The 19611-nt window shown below is 40.3% G+C and overlaps 1 protein-coding gene across 4 annotated transcripts in view; it reads left to right on the forward strand.

Moving 5' to 3' along the window:
- Window positions 1–19611, forward strand: part of TENM1 (teneurin transmembrane protein 1) — a 748569-nt gene that overhangs the window by 643205 nt on the left and 85753 nt on the right. For 3 of the 4 annotated variants that reach the window (XM_064518175.1, XM_064518176.1, XM_064518177.1), the window contains 4 exons: window positions 1351–1536; window positions 2519–2542; window positions 4888–5034; window positions 16222–16438. In XM_064518175.1, coding sequence (XP_064374245.1) covers window positions 1351–1536; window positions 2519–2542; window positions 4888–5034; window positions 16222–16438 — 574 coding nt within the window. The remainder of the gene's footprint in view (window positions 1–1350; window positions 1537–2518; window positions 2543–4887; window positions 5035–16221; window positions 16439–19611) is intronic. The other variant, XM_064518178.1, reaches the window with a different exon arrangement.

The raw sequence follows: 19611 nt of genomic DNA on the forward strand, positions 1-19611 counted from the left end.
GAGCCAGTTTATTAATGAAAATAATGGCTGAAACTTGACTCAAGACAGACCCCGGACCCCCCGGTGGTGTCACTGGGTAGTTATATCTCTGTGCTGCTTTTTTCTTCGTGTTATAATGTTTGGAGTCAATAAGATTTCAGTTTGAACTTTATGAACTTTGCTTGGTATGGACAGTGGCAGTGTTTGTCAGTACGGATGCTTTCAGGAATGTGTATGTACAATAGTTCCAAGATATAAATGATCATTGTTTAAAATCTGTCAAGAGAAAAATCTTTCCACTACTAAATATGTAGCACTGGCATTTTAAATCGGCACAGCCATGGTTATTTGGCTTGCACTCATAGTACTATCAGCTGCTCTCTGAGAGGAGGAAGGAGGAAACATTTCTATGGCAGGTTAATTGCAGAATAACAAGCAAATTCTGTCTCCTGACACTAATTATTCTAAATAAATTTAAACTATATAGAACTCTTTTATAATGAAGCCATTGTTTTCACAGAGCAACTTTAGTCTAAGTGGAGGTAGAATTGCGATTGGCATATTGTGATGTATTGAAACAATTCAGGACTTTCATTCCACTTCACACTAAGTGGAGCTCTACAACACCCAGGTAGAGAAACTGTTCTGAGTGAAATGACAGTACTCCTGTCTTCCTGCAGTGGTTTTTATGGGTTTTTAGCAGTTGGCTCAGGAGGGTCAGGAGGTGGGGGAAAAAAGCTTTAATCCTTGAAAGCCGTTTTCAAACTAGGGGGATCTGCATGGCATATATGGTATGTCATGTTGTATGCTGCCATGACAGTGGGTTCCTTGCTGTTCCTCTTTCTCAGTATTCCCTTCCTGTTGACTCTTCTTACTGGAAGTGAATGCCATTACTGTCACTACAAACCACTGAATATCTCAAAGACTGTTTTGCTGTTGTGTATTTAACATGCCACTTTGTTTTTTGTCTCAGCCCACCCATAATATTTGCGTTTACAGTAGATTCCAGAAGTAAGCCAGTGCAACCCAGGACTGGGTATGGCACGCAATTGCTCAAAGGCCTCAGCTGAAGTCAGTCAAAAGAAATGGACTTCTTTGCATCACCACTGGTCTGTTTTGGACCCATTGCCCTACCATATGCAAAACTATCATCTGCAGTCCCCAGCCCAAACAAATAGATGATCTTGCAGATATCTGCTAAAGAAGGAAGCAGTCAGGTTGGGTGAGATCTGAAGTGGGTGATGTAACTGGTATTTGATCCAGTTGAAGAGTGGCATTAGTCTGGAACTGGTTATGTTTATTATCCATGCAAGGTCTATATCCAGTATGAAATTGCCATTTCACTTTATCCATTTTTGTAATCCTGTGCAGAGCTCTGTACCCTGGACTGTGGCAGCCACGGCGTTTGTTCAAGAGGGATATGCCAGTGCGAAGAAGGCTGGGTAGGACCAACCTGTGAAGAACGCACCTGCCACTCTCACTGTGCTGAGCATGGCCAGTGCAAAGATGGGAAGTGTGAGTGCAGCCCTGGATGGGAAGGGGACCACTGCACCATCGGTAAGGCTTTTGTACCCCTAGAAATAAAACAAATAAGATCTAAACCAGTTATACAAACATCTGCTATAGTCATTAGTCAGATTCAAGTCATTTTGAAAAACCAGGGACACAGAATCAGGCCAGGTGTGAAAAGGTGCCTCTCTGGTGATGATGCACCCTGTTCGTCCCGCAGAATGGCAACTCAGTGCAGCTTTCTGTTTATAAGAAATAGCACTGATGCATTAATTAAAGAAAAAAAAAACATATAAAGGTATCTGGGTCCTAACAAATGTCTGGGTTTTTCCAAAGTCATTACTCTACTGTACAAATGTAATTGTTATATTTTTAATGAAATATGACACTTTTTTGTGAAGCCTTATAGTGGTTCTATCTAAAATGTCATTAATAATTTTCCAGAGCAGTATTATTCATAAATATTTTAATTGCATGAAAGAGTTAGGTATCTAATTTTCAGAGGTAAGCAGCATAAGCTTTCGTGCTTGCTTCTTGATAAAAAAGTAGAATGTTTTATCTTTATCTTGATCATTTTAAGATAATTTGTTCACTAGCTCTAGAATTTGCTGAATTGTATTTGCTAATTCTAGAATTAGATTTGGTGAGGAAGAAGGGCCTAATTTTCAAAAGGCTCTGTATCCAGAAAGGATATAATCTTTAATCAAGAAAGGACAAAAATAATAATATGATGACAATAGAGCTTGAATAATAAGGTGGAAATAGAGCTTTTTTCCTAAGTCGTTGTTAATCACGTTGTAGGCACTACCAGGTATGGCCCAAGCTGTCCTCCGCATCCTTGTGATCGAATGGAGAGCAGACACACAAGCAATGTGTTTTGATCATAGTAGTAGCAACAGACCTAACTGTAATAAGAGGGAGACAGTTTATGTCTAACCAGCAGGTGGCAAACCATAAGCAAATGGTTTCTGTATTTTTATTTTGGTACAGAAATTCAATCCATCTCAGTTTTGTTCTTTTCTTTTTTAAGCTCACTACTTAGATGCTGTTCGAGGTAAGTTTTTCATATCAGCATTGCAAAGAATAATGAAAAGATAGAAAAGTAGTGGGAGTGACGTGTTCTGTGTTACCTGTTTTGTCTGAGCTTTTGTACTGTTATAAGTTGCCAGAACAGATCAGATATTTGATTATAGAGGTATATGTATATACATAGAGAGAGATACAGAAAAAATGTAGCTTTTAACAGAAAGTGTGTTCAACTCATTTGCAAAGTTGTAGCAATGTAAGCATGTTTCATGTGGATATCTAATTTGTTATGTTAGGCAAATGAGATTTTTGCTCTTGGTTACCATTCCAAAATAATGACAGAGCTGAGGACTTACTGGAAAAAAATATTGTTGACCCTGTCTTCCATGAAAACAAAATTTTACATATTTTTGTCATTTGCAGTTGGAGTAAGTTTCTTTTGATAGAAAAGTTCTCATTTTTCAAAACTCTCTAGTCTATATGTGATGTAGTTCTCCTCAAATCACTTGATAGCAAGAGTTAAATTTTAATGTTGTTTTGTGCCTGGTGCTGCTCATTAGATTTCTGTGCCTTGCCCGAGGTCCTGCTCGATTACAAGTACCTGCCTTCCCTGCGCTTGGCAGCAGTCCCTCTCCGTCTTAGCCATGCTGCGCGGAGCAACAATGCACGCTGCCCCTTTCAAAAATGCTCCTAGCAGAAATATCAAACTAACCAAAATTCTCCAAAGACTTGGGCATTTGTTTGTGTTTTTATTTTCAGAATTAGATAATAATAAAAAGGTTAGGCACTGATTTGATTAGACTTATAATCTGGAAGGATAACCACACAGAGCAGCAAAATAATCATAGTCGAATAGTGAAGTAACACAGCTGGACAGTGAATTAAAGTGGAAAAACATCCCCTTTACCCAGAACCACGCTCAAATCGTGCCCTTTCCCCCAATCCTCTAAAAGAGGCAAAGAATGGGTTTCGTAGTGTACATGGTGTTTGCCAACCCCATGCAATTTCAGAGCAGCAAGTTCCCGAATTCCCGTGCAAAAACATGGTGCTCCCTTCTCCAGCTCTTCGTAAGGTGAGGGCCAGACTGACCTCTCTCCCAGTGTCCAGCTGTGATCCATGAACTGCCCAGAGAGTGAGGAGGTGACGGATGATGTGCAAAGTTGCCAGGAAATGTGCTGCATTCTGGGCTTTGGGTCACAACCTGATAGACCAGTTGTACCTGCTCTCTGATTCCTTGGTCAGCTCTTCCAAGGCCCTGCTGGAGCATCTATCCCTTGAGGCTGCCAAAGACACATGCAGACTGAGTCGTTTTCTTTCTTCATCAAAAAAAAATTTCCCACTGATAACACAGAAGTGTCGATGTTGACTATCAAGTACAGGAGAGCAGTCAATTCCTGTAAGTCTGTGCTGGCAAAGAGAAAGGAGCCCTCTTAGAAGGGATGCCACTTGCGATGTTGAGCTTATTGCTCAGCTTTATCCACAGTCCTTCGGCTCCTTGTGTGATATGGTGAGGATTTGACAAATGTCTGAGCTGGCACCAAACTCTGCAAGCAGATGGACGTGAGTGTGCACATCCAAGAGACAATCCCTCCGTCCCTCTTACAGGCATACAGAGCGAGGTATCTAGCTGAGAATGTCCAAATTACTATTGATTCAGAGTTTACAAGCATATAATCCAGGGATGGTGCGATCATTGTTCCAGTTTTGATCTAGAATCACAGCCACTAAAGGGCAAGTGTTCGTCCTATTTGAGTCAGATACATCATTGTGAGGAAGCGGCCAATGGGCATTGGAAGGAAATAATTGTTTTCTTTCTGTGGAAAAAATTGTTGTTTTGTAGAATGAATCGAATCGTCTTTCTCTTGTTCAGCTGAGTCTTTATGAACAAAATAAAAAGACCATCTCCCTCCCTATGAGATATAGGAGGAGTATGCCCACAAAAGCCAATTTGTCATTTAAACAATATTTTCTGTGCATACCTTTGATAAAAGCCTTGCATATGTATGTGCTTTTCCTTGTATTATACAACATATTTTTGCATCGGGGAGAGAAAGACGGACACAGCAGGCTGTTAAATATCTTATTGCACATTTATTCACTGGTGAGTTTTTCCTCTGCACAAAATCTCACATACTAAAACAGTATAATTCGTCACTGAGACCTGACTTCTTGGGCAAGCAAAGGGAGGGACCAGGATGAAGATTTTTGCATACTTAGCCAAGAATATAAGTGGAGTACAAAGTATTGTACTGTGATAATTTGAAGGCCAGAAGTACGATGCTACTTTTAAGAATGTTATAGAGTAATTACAACCTAAAACGAAGAGAACGAAACTTCTTCATGAAGGCTTCTTTTGTACATTTTCTGTTATAGATGGCTGCCCAGGGCTCTGCTATGGAAATGGGAGATGCACTCTTGATCAGAACGGATGGCACTGTGTTTGTCAAGTGGGCTGGAGTGGTGCAGGATGTAATGTTGTCATGGAAATGGTGTGTGGAGATAACCTGGACAATGATGGAGGTATGATACATAATTCATGTCTCTTTGTTTATTCTTCACATCCTAGAGTGTCTTTTCTATATATATATGTAGTTTTGGTGTATGTTTTCTTTTTTTATCACAGAATGTCAGTCTTGTGCCTGTTTACTCAAGGCAGTCGTAGCATTGACTGGAGCTGAACCAGGGCAGTGAGTGAACAGTTGCAGGATCAGACTCTTGTGTTAGATTTTCTTGAGGGCAGAATCTGTGTATAGGCTTAGGCCATCCCTGTTGTCCTAGTACCTGAGTGTTTTCCAAGAAAAGCATGTTTTAATAGTAACTACTAAATGTTATTTTTATCTCTTTTCCACTCTTCCTCACATTCAAAATAGCTCTAATATGTATTTAAAAAAAAAATCCTACTGAGACCCAAATAAGAAACCGTCTATCCTAATACTCCATGCCTGACAAAATGCATCCACAGTTTAGTCTTACATTAATATTAAATAAACACATTTGCAAACATAAAGCATAGATTTAGAGATGTTTCTGTTTCTTAATGTTACCTTTGGGATACAGCACAGTACTTAGAATTATCTGGACCTCTGCTTGAACAACTGCTGAGCGAGTCAGTGTAGAAAGTGTGCAGAAGTAGTTTCCGAAAGTACCATAAACAGAGCCCTCTGCAAAAATACTCATTCACTCTTTCCCACCAATTGGACCAAGGCATTTGCAGTTAGGTGTTCCCTACCTCAGCCCTCGGTAGCCTTGATTCGTTCCAGGGCTTTATATGTTTTAGGACTACTGGGAAAAACATAGTTCTTGCACAAATTATTCTGCCTCATTTCTAGCAGTTCATTCTAACGCATGGTTTAGTGTATTTCTTTGAGGAAAAATATCCTGTCTTTATGTTAAAGCTTCTAGTGGCAGAAAAGCAACAGCAATCCTTACTGATTGTTCTAGGAGTTAATTATTCTTTTTTTTTTTCTTTTAATGAGGAATACTTCTTTACCTGGCAATCAGAAAGGACTATTGTTTTCCTCTTTTTTAATTATTACCATCCCTTACAGTGTGCTTGCTCCCATGCTTGGAGCTGTGCAGATTTCTCATTCAGACTGTGACTATATCTGCCCCAAGCATGGTTATATTCTTTGTCCTTAAATTTACCTTTGGGATGTATTGAGATAAGTATTAATTGCCTGTGTCACACTTAACAGACCATCTCAGTATCTTGGGTGAGATCTCACACCCCAGCGTTGTGTCGAACCTCAGTATAATGATTGTGTATTTTCTTCTAGGTCATTGACAAAATAAGCTTGATTTAGGGCCAAGAACTGAGGTCACAGTGGGACCTCAGTAGAAACACTCTGACTCAGTGATGATTCCTCATTTACGGATATATTTTGAGACTTTCTGATTTTGTATCCTGTGGGCTCTATGACCATGCTGTCCTTTGGCAGAGGCTTCCTCATTTCTGAATCCCATTCAAAATTGCCTTATCCCTCCCTAATCCTTCTTCCTTTTCCATCTTATTTCCAAGCCCTCGGTAACCATCTCTCTGCCCACTCACTCGGCTCCTCTCGGCTCGGTGGCCCGGGCCGTATCCCTGTCACACAAGTGCCCACAGCTGGGCTCGCTGCCTCCCCCGTGCTTTCCCATCTGTCTGCTGCTCTCCCCTGCCGGCCGAGCCACTGAGTCACTCGCGCTCTTAAATCTGTCCACAAAAGCCCTGCTTAGCCCATAATGTATGTAAAGCATTTTCTGATACACTCTGAGAACTGGCTCTGTATAAATTGCCCTGTATCGTGATTTTGTATGCTTTATATTCTGCAGTAGCAGTGAGTTATTGAAAGAGTTGGCAGTCTTAACTCTAAATCTCCTTGAATTTGTCAATTTAAGGCAGACACTTAACATCATTTCACTGCAGGTTTTAAAAGTAATTTTCTTTTTCTTTTTTAATGGTAGCATAACATGGACTAGGACAGCTCTGTTGACATTACAATTAGAGATAAGTGCAGAGAGAAATATTTAATTAATTTGACTACTACAGATGGGCTAAATGTAATTAAGTTTCCTTCACAATTAATTTTATATTAAAAAAAGAAAATTATATCTACATATTGAAACCACTTCTCTTTATATATGAAATTCAAAGGCCTGATTTGGCATAAGCATAAATTAGAAAAAAAATTCCCCTAAAGTCACTGGTGATGCACCACTGTTAAGTTAATACGAAAGCAGAAGCTGGTTCCTAGGATTTGGGGGTTTGTGCATGCGGAGTGATGAAAACAGGAAGCAGGAGAGCGAGGTGACATCATCTGTGAAGTCCTGTTGGCCGCGAGATGGTTGCGTAGGCTATAAGCGTATTGTGGCAGCGTAACAACTTGCCCTCTGTCAAGCTACGTAACTGGATTCGGTTCATAAAGATGGAAGCTAATATGGTTTTGCCTGCAGTTGTGGTGAGCTAAGAGCGTGCACGTAGGTGAGTTACAGAAACTCGGCTGACAGGTAGTAACTTCTGAAGTTATGATGTGATCACATTCCTGCCAGTGACATGCAGCCACAGGAGATCACTCTCTAGTACCTAGTTTAATGCAGCTGTATATTCCAGATCACGATTTTCTCACCTAGGAAAGGTCTTATTTATCCCAATTGTGTTTAAATCAAACATTTGTATCTCAGTGCTTAGGGGCTGTTTTGTGCTTCAAGTTCATTAGGAGAAAGTCACAACCAAAGGATAAAGTTGTAATAATGTTGTACAATTACTATTCCAAGCAAGCTCTAATTTCAGGGGTTAGTCACCATGATAATCTGGTGCAGTTTCTGGTTGATTGATTATACAATACTTTGAGAATGAAAGCCTGACATTTTTACTGTATAAAAATACGTGGTAGAAAAAATGTGTAACTTTAATATATGAAATAAAAGTATTTTATTAGTTCCAAGGCATCAAATAATGTCACTTTCTTGGAATAAGGAAGTGTTAGTTTTAGTGTTTGGTCTGTAGTAACAGCACAAAAGCTTTGGGGGAGAGGAAGTTTTCAGTTCCTTTTTTTTTCAGGGATTGCTATATTAGTATGCATGGTAAGCTGAAAACATATTCCCGTGAGTCCCAGTCCTACGGACACTGAAGCCCCAGTTCCACATCAGTGCAGTTTTTCACGGTGATAAGGTTAAACACATGCAGAAATACTTTTCCCAAGAAGGGGGAGTACTTTTTCTTTTAGATCCCATTAGTATCTGCAGTACTTGGACCCTGGCTGTACCGTGACCATCTTTGACTTTCCATCTCATAACTCTCTGTTAGCTTTTTCCTACTTGCAGACTTAAGGGCATGTTTACCTGCTCAAATACCACTACAAATATCATTCAAAAGGTCTTAGCATTATAACAGATGCACGACGACATGGTTTGCACTTGCTCTTGCTGAATACATCTGCAGTCTGTTAGCAGTGCGATGTCCATTAAGCAACGCCACGATCTCGAGCAGATGTCCTTTGCGGTGGGATATGCTCTGCCTCGCTATGGCTTTCCTCAGCGTTACGTTATTTCCTGTTCTCATTTCGTATCTTCATTCTTTCACTGTCATGACTTACATGATTTCGTTTTCAATTTATAAGATGACTATTCAGCTCATTTGAGCAGGTCATTTTCTCTTGTCCTACCATTACTTTTGACTTCTTCTGGAAGCTTCAGTAGCTCCAGGAGATTGCTTGAAACGCTCTGCTGAGTGCTGTTAATCCGACTATCGCTGTCCACGGCCCAGGGAGGCGGAGCACGCTGGCGCGGCAGCCCTGGGACGTGCAGAGTGCTGGGCACCGCCTTGCGGGTCACTCCTCTGCCCTGCCAAGCCACAATTTACATGCTGTCCTTACATATATTTACACTGATGCTGTACGTACAAGCTCAAAGATGCAGCCCATCGTTCCCCTTAATTTCTTTGTTACTGATCTCTGTTTTAAATTTGCCTGGATCTCTTTTCACCATTTTCTCTCTTTCATGAATCAATCTCAACTGTTTGTTTTAAAGGAAAGTACTGTTTACTACAAGCTTTGGATTTGCTTCCAAAAGTCCCTTCAGTCACTTTTCACTTACTGCAGCGTTCTCCAAGCTTTTCCAAGCACAAGAAAACAGATGACTCAGCATAGCCTTTGGTTGATAGCCAGTGCATCTAAAATATTGATGTATTTCTGACCCATCCATTGGCATTTTAATAGCCTATCCATCACAGAGATATTGAGTCCATATATAAGTAATATGCTATTATTACACAATACATATAATACTGATGGGAAGGATTTTCATTGTTGCTGAGCAGCGAGGGCTCCCCAGGGATGCTTACTGTTTCTGAAAATCATACCCTGATTTATTTGCATCCTATTGTGTGCAGAAGGCCAAACACCACTGGTATTCATTGAATAAAACACGGTGCCGCCTTTCCGCACACACACACCGGCTGGTTTCAAATGTCCTGATACAAACCGCGGCGCGCTCAGTTAGCGGCTGCCTTGGCTGCTGGGGAGTGCTACGTATTACAGCTAAAATTCGAGAAGCAGTTTGGATGAATGCAAACAGATGAGCCTTACAGTCTCACTAATTCGGTTTGCTCAGGTTCCTGGCAACTCTGATTGGACTTAACTGAGCCTGTGGTGAAGCAGGTAGGCACAGGCGTTGGGTAATGCTTGTGTGAAATCTGTAAAAAAGGCAAGTAAACATAAGGTGAAGACTCCTGTGGACTTTTTTTTCCACAAAGAACAATAGTATTAAGCTATTGACTACATGAGTATAAAGACGGAAAATCTCAAATCCCTCAAGAGCTGAGAGCCATGGTACTGTGTTTTTTAGGTTGTCCTACATAAGGAATTCAGAGAACAAAACCTGCTTGCTGAAGGGAGACAGTTATAGCCCATTTGCTCTCTGAGAAAATGTTATGGGCCGAGGCTCTCATAGCTCCATCCCTGGCGTGGGCTCGCTGCGCTCTGTACAGAGAGGGCGAGTGCATACACGCACACCTCAAGGTTGCACCGCAGCAGTGAAAATGGAGCTCACTGGTATTATTGATATTAAATAATAGCATATTGCTTAGAGAAGGACTTGACTTTCATGTGACAGAGCATCTCCATTTATTAGTGTGTGTGTGTGTGTTTGTGTATATATGTGGGCATACCTGTCCATGCATGTGCATTACATGCACACATTATGTGAGCATTAATTGTAGCATTCTTGTTCTGGAGTTAATCCTAAAACTCCAGACCTAATGTGGCTAACGCTAGTAGTGTCTTCTCAAATATGTTGAAAGCTTAAAGGGGTGAGAACTGTGCTCTCCTAATGAACTTTAAAGTGTAAGAATAACAATTTTAAGAGTCTTTATTAATTATTTGTATTCTGCTTGGCAGAGCTGAATGATAGTGACTAGTTTAAATAAGTAGCTCAGTAACACAGCAGATAGTCAGATTGAATTTGTCGTTTCATATCCAGTTAATAAAACCTCTCAGTGTTTTGATAGAAAAGAGGCTGCTCTGAAGGTTGCCGCGTGCTGCCCTGGGGAGCTGGGGAGGCCACTGCCTCGGAACCGAGCGCCGCCTTGCTCTGCGCTCGCCTTTCCCGAGCCTCTGCCCTGATCTCCATTACGCTGATCGTATTCCGCTACTGAGAAAACTTGTACTAATTGCAAACACAGATCCATTTTCAACAACATGTGTTACTGTGACATTCCCAGATTTACAGTCATAAAGTGCAGGAAATGCAAGAGTAGGTGAGAAGACTAGAAGAGCCAGGATCTGGAAAGGGGTTGGCATAGAAATGTTCATATCAGGCCTTAAATATTTGGCTTGTTTCATGTTCCTTATATTAACTTTTATGTTAGTGAATAAGATGACTTCAAAGCTGACCTTTTTCTTTTCCAACTGTTGTTCTGTTTTCTTGAGAATATTGATGATGTGAAGTGCACATAAAGCTCAAATACAAAAAATATGAAATACAGTTACCATACAGAATTTTCCCAAACGTGGTAAATAAATAGGCATATTGCCAGAGAGCAACCAAGGAAGGGGTTGGTCCATAGCTCCACTCCCAGTTTGTCTAGCTGCCAGTGGTGCCGTGCATGTGTAAGAGTGTGCTTGCACGATCTGTGCATTTAAGAATGTACTGTATGTAGCACAAATGGAGTCTTCAGTGATTACTATAGAAATATAGGTGAGGAGTTAGTTGGATCACTTTTGTGACATTCTTTCCATCATATTAAAAAGGAAATACATATGTATATTCACACACATATACATGTGAGAAAATGTGTCTCATCCGATGAACAACACTTTATGATTCCACTGATGCAAACTCCTGATACAGTAAATATTAATACCATTCCTTATAGAAAATTTCCTGAAAGGATCCCTTCCCCAGCAAGGAAATGGGAAAATCTTGTCCTAACTGTGTGAGCTACAGCAATGTGGAGAGGAGTAGTGTGACTGAGAACAGAGCCACTTGCTTTAGCGTGCTCTGTCTTTTCTTCGAGGCTGTTTAAATTACTTGAGAGTGCTATGAAGTGCTCCTTTATCCTCAGGTTGGTCTTTGTGAATCCTATTTTAGCGGTAGTGTTAGAAATATTTTCATTGTCTAATTTATTAAAAGGAAAAATCTGGTCCAACATTACCTCTCACGTGCAAAACAAGGTATCTGGAAGATGTGAACCCATACTACTAGGTGTCTCATGAATTTAGAATCTGACTCATCAAAATCTGAATCACTCTATTATATCATCTGTACTGCACTGGTGGAGGTGCCTGGCTGTCTTTTATATTAAAAAAAAAGAAAAGAAAAGAAAAGAAATGCCAATGGTAAAGCAAAGTCATTTACACCTCTGTAATACATTTTAGTCTGCACCTATGCTGTGATGCTCTGTGTGGTAATTGACAGTAAAAAGTTCAGCATAGAGGCTCCCCTGCTGTATGAATTACAGTTTTTGCTGTTTGTAGTAGTTTGTTCATACTCCTGACTGTTGTCTCTTGAGATTTAATAGAAACCTTGCTGCTTTCTTAACACTGTGAGTTTTTTAATAGTTGGCTTCTGGTATGAAAATTTAACTAAAAAACACGACCGTTGGTTGAGGATTGAAAATAATGTACTTACAGCATGGGATTGGCTTGTTGAAAATGTTATCCTCACATGCACTTACTAATGTGATTTGCAGTACCGTACACTGCCTCCATATGTAACTCGAGAGTCTGCACCAGAATGTTTTCCCAGATTCCTTTTAATGAGTATAATGTTGAATTACCATAGTAAACAGCCACGCTATAGTTGAAGAAAATATTTATAGGAAGCAGAAATATCTGACTCCTGAAGTGTTCTGCAGATGGAGCCTTAAGTGAGGAAAGGCTTTTTGTCTTCATTTCTCTCTGTCACTAGGTCCAAATAATGCGACTTATGTATAGGAGGGGACTGGAACAAATTGCTTTCAGTATCTATTAATGAAGTTGTTCTGTTTACAGATCACAGAACACTTCATATTAATGTTTCAAAACAAAATGTTTCTTTTTTGGTCTGGGGGTTTTCTCTTTTTCTAAAATGGATCTAAGTTAAAACAAAAGGGTTAAATGAGCCTGGAGTGGAGCAAATGTTTTATTTTGGCTCAAGAGTTCCACGTTTGCCTCAAAGTTTCAAATGTTTTATTCTTTTACATCAACACAAAGCAGGTAAAATGTTCTTCAGTTTTGTGCAAGCTGATTTTTTTCTAAATTTGTTTGTTTAGAAAAAAATAGTTGCAGTATTCATACAATTCTAGTTAGTTATTCTTACATACACGCTGGCCTGAGTTTGTTAGGCCTCAGCCAAATACGTAGTGTTAAGAGTTTGTTGAGAAATTGCTGCTTCGGAGCTTGTTGTCCTGCTGCCCACGGAGCATTTTCTCAAAACCTTGCATTTTCCTCCCATTTCATTCTGCACGGCTGATAAGGGAGATTGGAATAAAATGTCACCTAATCAACTAAAAGATCCAAAAATGAAAAGAAAAATAGATATAGTATGAGAGAGAGGCGCCATTAATGATTATCTGTAGCCTAGAAAACTGCTTTGCGTGTGACATTTGTATCTCCTGGTTAGTGACTGCTACCTCTTGCCGGCAGTCTCAGACTTGTGCGTCCAGAACAGTGTACATTTGTGATGCTCTTAGGGTGGAGAGTACCTTTCTCTCGCGGTTTATTCAGATCTGCTTCTAAGATTTCACACCCCTCCTAATGGGAAACCCACCCCTTCCCAGCCCTGAGAGCCTGGAGAGATGAGGGCAACCAGGTGCAAGTCACTTGAGCAGAAATAACTCCATTAGCAGAATCTGTAAGAGTTTATAAGATACTCATTTTGCTGACAGGTAGACTGCAAAAAAGAAAGATGAAAATTGAGTCTGACTGGAAAATGGAAGACTGCTTTCCCTTTGCTTGGTTTCTGTGCGGACAGTGTGAGTGCACGGTGCTGATTGCCAGGCATGTAAGCTGGTGACCAGTGCCGAAAAGAATGAGGCAACAGTGAAATATTTAATTGTCGTTTTTTATGGCTGTTTCTTTTCTAAACACATTTTCAGGCTCAAATATTTCTATGAATTTTCACTTTTACTTTTACATAAATGAGAGAATCAGGTCAGCTCAGTTCACACATCTAATAGCTTGTTGACAAGGAATAATTAATCAGAATAGCTATTGTGGAATAAATAGCTTCCCCATGGATGCTGTTATTCTGGAGTAAGTATGCCTTTTTCTGATTAATACATGTTCTGCCAGAGCTACATTTTTCAAATTTTCCAGGCAGGTAGCAGTCAGCTTGTAGAAATTAGTATCTTCCAGAAAGTACCTTGACTTCTTGAGCAAGACTTGTCAGTGCCACAGCCATCCCACCAGCCGAAACCTGCCCGGAGTAGCTGCGCCTCACCGCAGAAGGACCCCCTGCAGGCATCCACACCAGTAAAAAGCAAGAGCAATAGATTTCTATTTCTTTATTGCCTTTTTAGTCTAGTAGAATTCTTTAATATTTGCAATTTTAGAGAATTTAGTAGTAATTTGATGCTTTTCAGTTCCCTTATTAAGGATATAGAGAGTTTTGTTCCTTGGACACAAAAGAGGAAACAGTAAGAGGATATTTTCTTTGCTTGCAGCTCCAAGCCTGCTGTTCAGGTTTCAACCCAAAAAGCTTTTTTTCTTTTTTTTTTCATCAGAGCACAATAAAAACCCCTTTGGTTCGTATAGTTAACGCCTCCATCAGCTTCCCACATGGCTTTGTTTAGGCTGCAGGCCCCTTACTGTTTCAGCCTACTGATTTCCGGGAGAATTTCAGTAGTTTTTTAGCTTTCCGAATAAGAAGCGACTGCCACACTCCAAGTCAGTAAACTCAGCATCACCCTGTGAAGCTCTTCTCCCGCTGCTGGAAAATGCCTGGCCTGGGGAGTGTAGAAGGAAGGTAAAACTGCTTTGAAACACACGTGCAGTGACCTGTAGCTGTGCCCAGCTTTGCCCAGTCTGAGGCTCTCCCGTCGTTGTCGCTGCCTGTTTACAGCTGCGCTTGGTTCATTGTCACAAAAACAAGGCTGCTCTATTTGACTTCCCAGCTGCAGGAGGAGAGAGTTGTTAATATTTTTTGCTTAGGCAAACAGTTCCCTCGCTCAAGGTCAGGCAAGGATTTTCCGATTCCGGGGAAGTCCATTTCGGGTTGCTTGTTTGTTCTGCAGAAGGGCTTTTGCTTTCCTCTCTAAGCAAATATTTCATACTGTTACTTAGCAAGTACGTGCAGCGTGCCGTGTGCTCTACTGAGGAGAGAGGAGAGGTGCTCTGGTCTGCAGGTTGGTCTTGCAGCCATTAAAGTCAATGACAGAACTACAGTAGCTTCCCCGATGATGGAGTTTGCCCTGAGGACATACGGTTTTATAGGAACCAAAGTGTTGGCAGGAACAGAGCATAAAAAGTCAAAGTATGAAGTGAAAATGTCTGACAGTATGTTGATACTATAGCCTTCCAGTTTTAACATAAGGGAAATCTGCCCTGTGAGATGATGACTTAGCATTTGTACAGCCTGACCTTGTTAAAAATACAAAAAGATGTCTTTTCTTGAAGGATATGATGCCTCATCTTGCTGTATATGCAAGTTAGCAACTGGTAGGTCATAAAATGAATGTTGCCTGTAAGAAGGTAGTTGAACATTTTTACCATACTGTATTAACTCTGACTGTTTCTGGTTGAGTATATAATTTAGGCAATGTAGACGTCTAATGTGATGATAGGTAGAAGCAGTTAGTTAAATGCTGATAGCCCAATTTTAAGTTGTATTTAGGTGCTTAATTTAGACTAATTTCAGTGCTACACTTTTAATCACAAGCTTTGGATATTCAAGTAATTCAATTTCACCCACAAATATAGTTGCATTTTTTTCCATGAAGAAAGGTAGATTTTTTTTTAATAATTATTTTTCCTATTTTTCCTGCTTGAAAATGGGGAAAAGAGGAATAGTTTTATCTCCACTTTCCAAATTTGCTTCCCTGAGGGCAGGCATCCATGGAGAAGACTGTATCTGTCAGGTTATTGGGTCAGCGCCTGCATCGTGGTGTGTATTTGTATAGCACTAACTACAAAAGGAGTGTAGTCATGATTCTGCTTTTGTGGGTCACTCTAGTGTAGCAACAAATAAATGAGAAATAAACATCCTAAAGCACTAATAAAAGTATTGTAGGGCTTAAAATGCAAGTCGGAAAACTGTAACAAAAACCTTTTTTTAACCGCTACAGTGAAGATGCTTATGAAAGTTAGATAACATTTTAGACTTCAGATTATTGCATACTCAGTAGCAAATGTATATCCTTCACAGTTGTGAACAGACAGTAGTGACAGTAGATGACTTTTAGAGAAATCAGCTACACACTAACAAGTATTGTGTGGTGATTTTCTTTTTCTGTCTGTTCTGTGATGAAGACAGTCACACTCTTCCATGTTCACTTAGTTTATAGGTTCTATTTTCTCACTGTTTGGTGAGGACTTTCTGAGCTCACGCAGTGTTGATGACTAGACAGAAATACCCACCTTGAATTAAGCGTGTACATAAATGCTTTATTAAATTTAAATTTTTGTGTCATCCTAATCAGCATGCCTTCCAATCGATTAAATGCCTCTTCTCCTGTGCTTTCCAGTAGTAAGCACTTTGCTTTATTCTCAGAAACACTCAATTTCCTGAACTTTCTATTTTCTCTGTTTTCAGATGGCTTGACAGACTGTGTAGACCCTGACTGCTGTCAGCAGAGCAATTGTTACGCAAGCCCTCTCTGCCAAGGGTCCCCTGATCCCCTTGACCTTATTCAACACAGCCAACCGCCTTTCTCGCAGCATCCTCCAAGGCTCTTCTATGATCGAATCAGATTCCTCATTGGGAAGGAAAGCACTCATGTAATCCCCGGAGATGTCTCATTTGAGAGCAGGTAGGTTTTCTTTTACATGAAAGACTTTTCTGAACGTTAAGAGCAGCAGTGAAATTTCTTAACCAGGAAAAAACACTGACACATCGATAGTTGAGAATTCTTCACTGATGATCAAAAAATATTTGGATAGTAAACTTCCAGGTCACAACAGCTCAGAATCTTTTTTTGTCAAATTCTCTTTATTACTCTGTCTAGTTCATAAAAGTGTCACTGTAGCAAACTGTACTGCTTTTATTAAGAAGACTGATGGCTGTGGAAGGTAAACTGCCTTGTACTTCAAAAATAAGTGGGGGAAAGCTCAGCTCTTTATGCTGTAGATGCATCTGATGGCAGGAGGCAGAAGGACGGGTTGGATTCATATGAGCTGTATTCCCTCACCTTTCTGCCCAGCAATGTGTGGAGTTTACCATTTTGTGCTGCAGGTTACTCTCAAACTGCCATGCAGATAGTGCAGAGTGTTTGTGAGATTGGCACATCCTTTAAGAGGAAAAGACTGTGCAATAGGAAGGGGCACACACTAGCTCAGCAAACCTGATAGCACGGACTTTCTTGAACATCTGAAATATAGGGGCACATAAGTTTTTATGCTGTAGTTCACCTGGGAAGCTATAACTTACAGGCTGACAAAGAGATCCACAAATCATCCGCATCATCTGACTATTGCCCTGTCAACTAGGCCTGTCCATTAGATAAACCATGTTCCAATAATGAGAGCATAAGAATTTTTTATTTTCATAGTACAGTAAATAGCACTTGGATCACAACCTTGCCTTCATTCTGTAGCTGCACACAAACTCAGTGCACTCTTTCATTGTAACTTATTAATTTTTAATAAAATAAATATGTAGACTGAGTCTTTATCGATCCGAAATACCTAAACATTTAATCACTATTAATAATGTAACAGGATGTTATAAATATGTGGAACAATAGTGCGTGGAAATGAACTGCATGGAAAGCCTCCACCTGACAATGCCGGGTCTCTCGGCGTGTCCGTCACTAACGGAAGAGTGCCGCTGCGCCTCATGCAGCATCCTTGGCTAACTGTACACGTAGCGGCGCATACTGCAGTTTAAAACAAAAAGTCGCCAGTGAAAGATGTTCCTCATCAAAATGCCTCGCAGGAAGGTGTTTTCACAGAGAGGGTGAGCACTCAAGTCGCCCGTACAGAGCTCTGTGGCATGGCAAATGTTAGCAGCCAGATTGCACATAATCCCATCAACGTGCTTTTATAGATATAAGGAACTGATCTTTTAAAGCTATCATTGATGGGATTTAACTTGGATTTAAAAGACTTTTCTGAGTATTTCATTTCTTTACCCTGGTATCTGGCATGCCTTTGGAGAATGAGGAATAATGAAGGTCTGTTGGTGATCTGTCCTTAGAAACTGCTGTAACTGCAGGGGGGGAGGGCTCTGGCAAACAGCAGTACATGGCCAGCAGCCCACCCTAGCCATGGTTTGATACTTCAGACTTTATAATAATAAGGAATATGACTTGTAGTTGGATTCCTGCATTGTTCACACCCCAGATATCATTTCCTCCCGCTGTAAAGAAATTACTGGTTAGTTTACTGAGACGATTGTTGGGATTCAGATGATGCTGTCTGTATGTGTAGAATCAGGGCAGTGCCTTAAGAGGCTGACGCTGTGTCGTGTCTCCTGGGCTTTGTCAACAGTAATCTGTGATGTCTGCGGCACCCTAAGGACTTCATTGGTCCACACTTTCCTTGATCTTCAAGTCTTCCAGGCTCTTGAAAAATTGCTCATCCATAAGTCAAATATTATTAAAAACTGTCAAAATTTTCCTTAAGGATCACAGATAAGTAGTGTCTCAGAGGAAGCAATGGCTTAGCTGGGCTGCCTCTGTTCAGAAATCTTCCCCTGACATTGTCAGTCAGGCTGTCATCTAGTGTCTGTTCTGCTCCTGGGAATTAAGATTACTGAAAAGAAGGTAGCAAAAAGTAACAACTGTTACTACTGTAAATACCTCAGACTTCTGTGAACCTGCCTATCTGGTACTGACCAAAGCATGTTTGGGTTTTTATCTCCTCCTTGCTGGTGCTCAAGAGTTCATATCTGTTATGGGTGATGTTTGCATGAATCTCCTGCTAGATAAGGCTAAGGTGATGTTGCATAGATTTGGGAATGCTATCGAAAGAAGGCGAAGATTATCTCTGTCTTCAGACTGTGAAAGCGTTTGGTCTCTGCCACATGCTGGCATTCTCAGCATCCTCTGAAATACCAAAATTATTTGTTCCAACAACTGCTGGGACATCTTTCCTTCTGCATTTGCATCTTGACTTTACCTTAGATCTTGCAGCTATTTCAAGCTTTCAGATATTTGGCTTCTACAACACAGTCAAGGCCAGGGAGTGAGCCATGGCCAAATACTAGACCAAAATTAATGTTAAGGAGCTGAATGTTTTAGAAGTGTATTTTGCTTTCTGTTATGTTATTTGTACTGGCTTTCTACAAAATCCCTACTTTAACTGTGACATGCTTAAAGGCAGATTAGACAAACTGAGAATAAATGAAAGTGTACTTGCTTACATCAGGAATTATTTTGACCCATTGCATGTAGTGGAGTGTAGCAGATTACAATGTTTTAGCAACTTATGTTCTCAGGAAGGTTTTTAGCTTGTTTCTTTACTGAGTATTTTTAATGCGTGCTGCTGGCAAGCTATTTGACTCGCTGCAAATTGCCTGCAAAAAAGAGTCCAGTGCATGGTACTGAATTAATTACCCTTCAAAGGCTGCTTACAGCAACATTGTCAGGAGAAAGAAATGAATGTACCTTACTAGCCTTTAGCTTAATTTCTCTGATTGAAGATTTTAATCAGAAATGTAATACAGTAAATGACATCTTCTGATAACATGACACTTGCGAATTCACAAGTTTCCTTGACAGAGTTACATGTCTGAGCCTAATGTCTCAGCCTGAGGTGCTCAGAGAACATTGGAAACTTAACACAAAAACCAGAAGTGAAAGAATAACAAATAAGTAGTAGTAGAGCAAGGCAGAACAGTGGTGGAATAATAAAATGCTTCAGAAGTAGTGAAATAATGCACCTAGAATTTTAAAGTCCTATTTATATTTTAAATTAGAGATGTCAAACAAACTGCCTCATGGCAGAGATCTGAGATCCTCTGCTACATGTGGAATGACCCATG

This window comes from Dromaius novaehollandiae, chromosome 11, assembly GCF_036370855.1.
Source record: "Dromaius novaehollandiae isolate bDroNov1 chromosome 11, bDroNov1.hap1, whole genome shotgun sequence".
NCBI classification, from domain to species: domain Eukaryota; kingdom Metazoa; phylum Chordata; class Aves; order Casuariiformes; family Dromaiidae; genus Dromaius; species Dromaius novaehollandiae.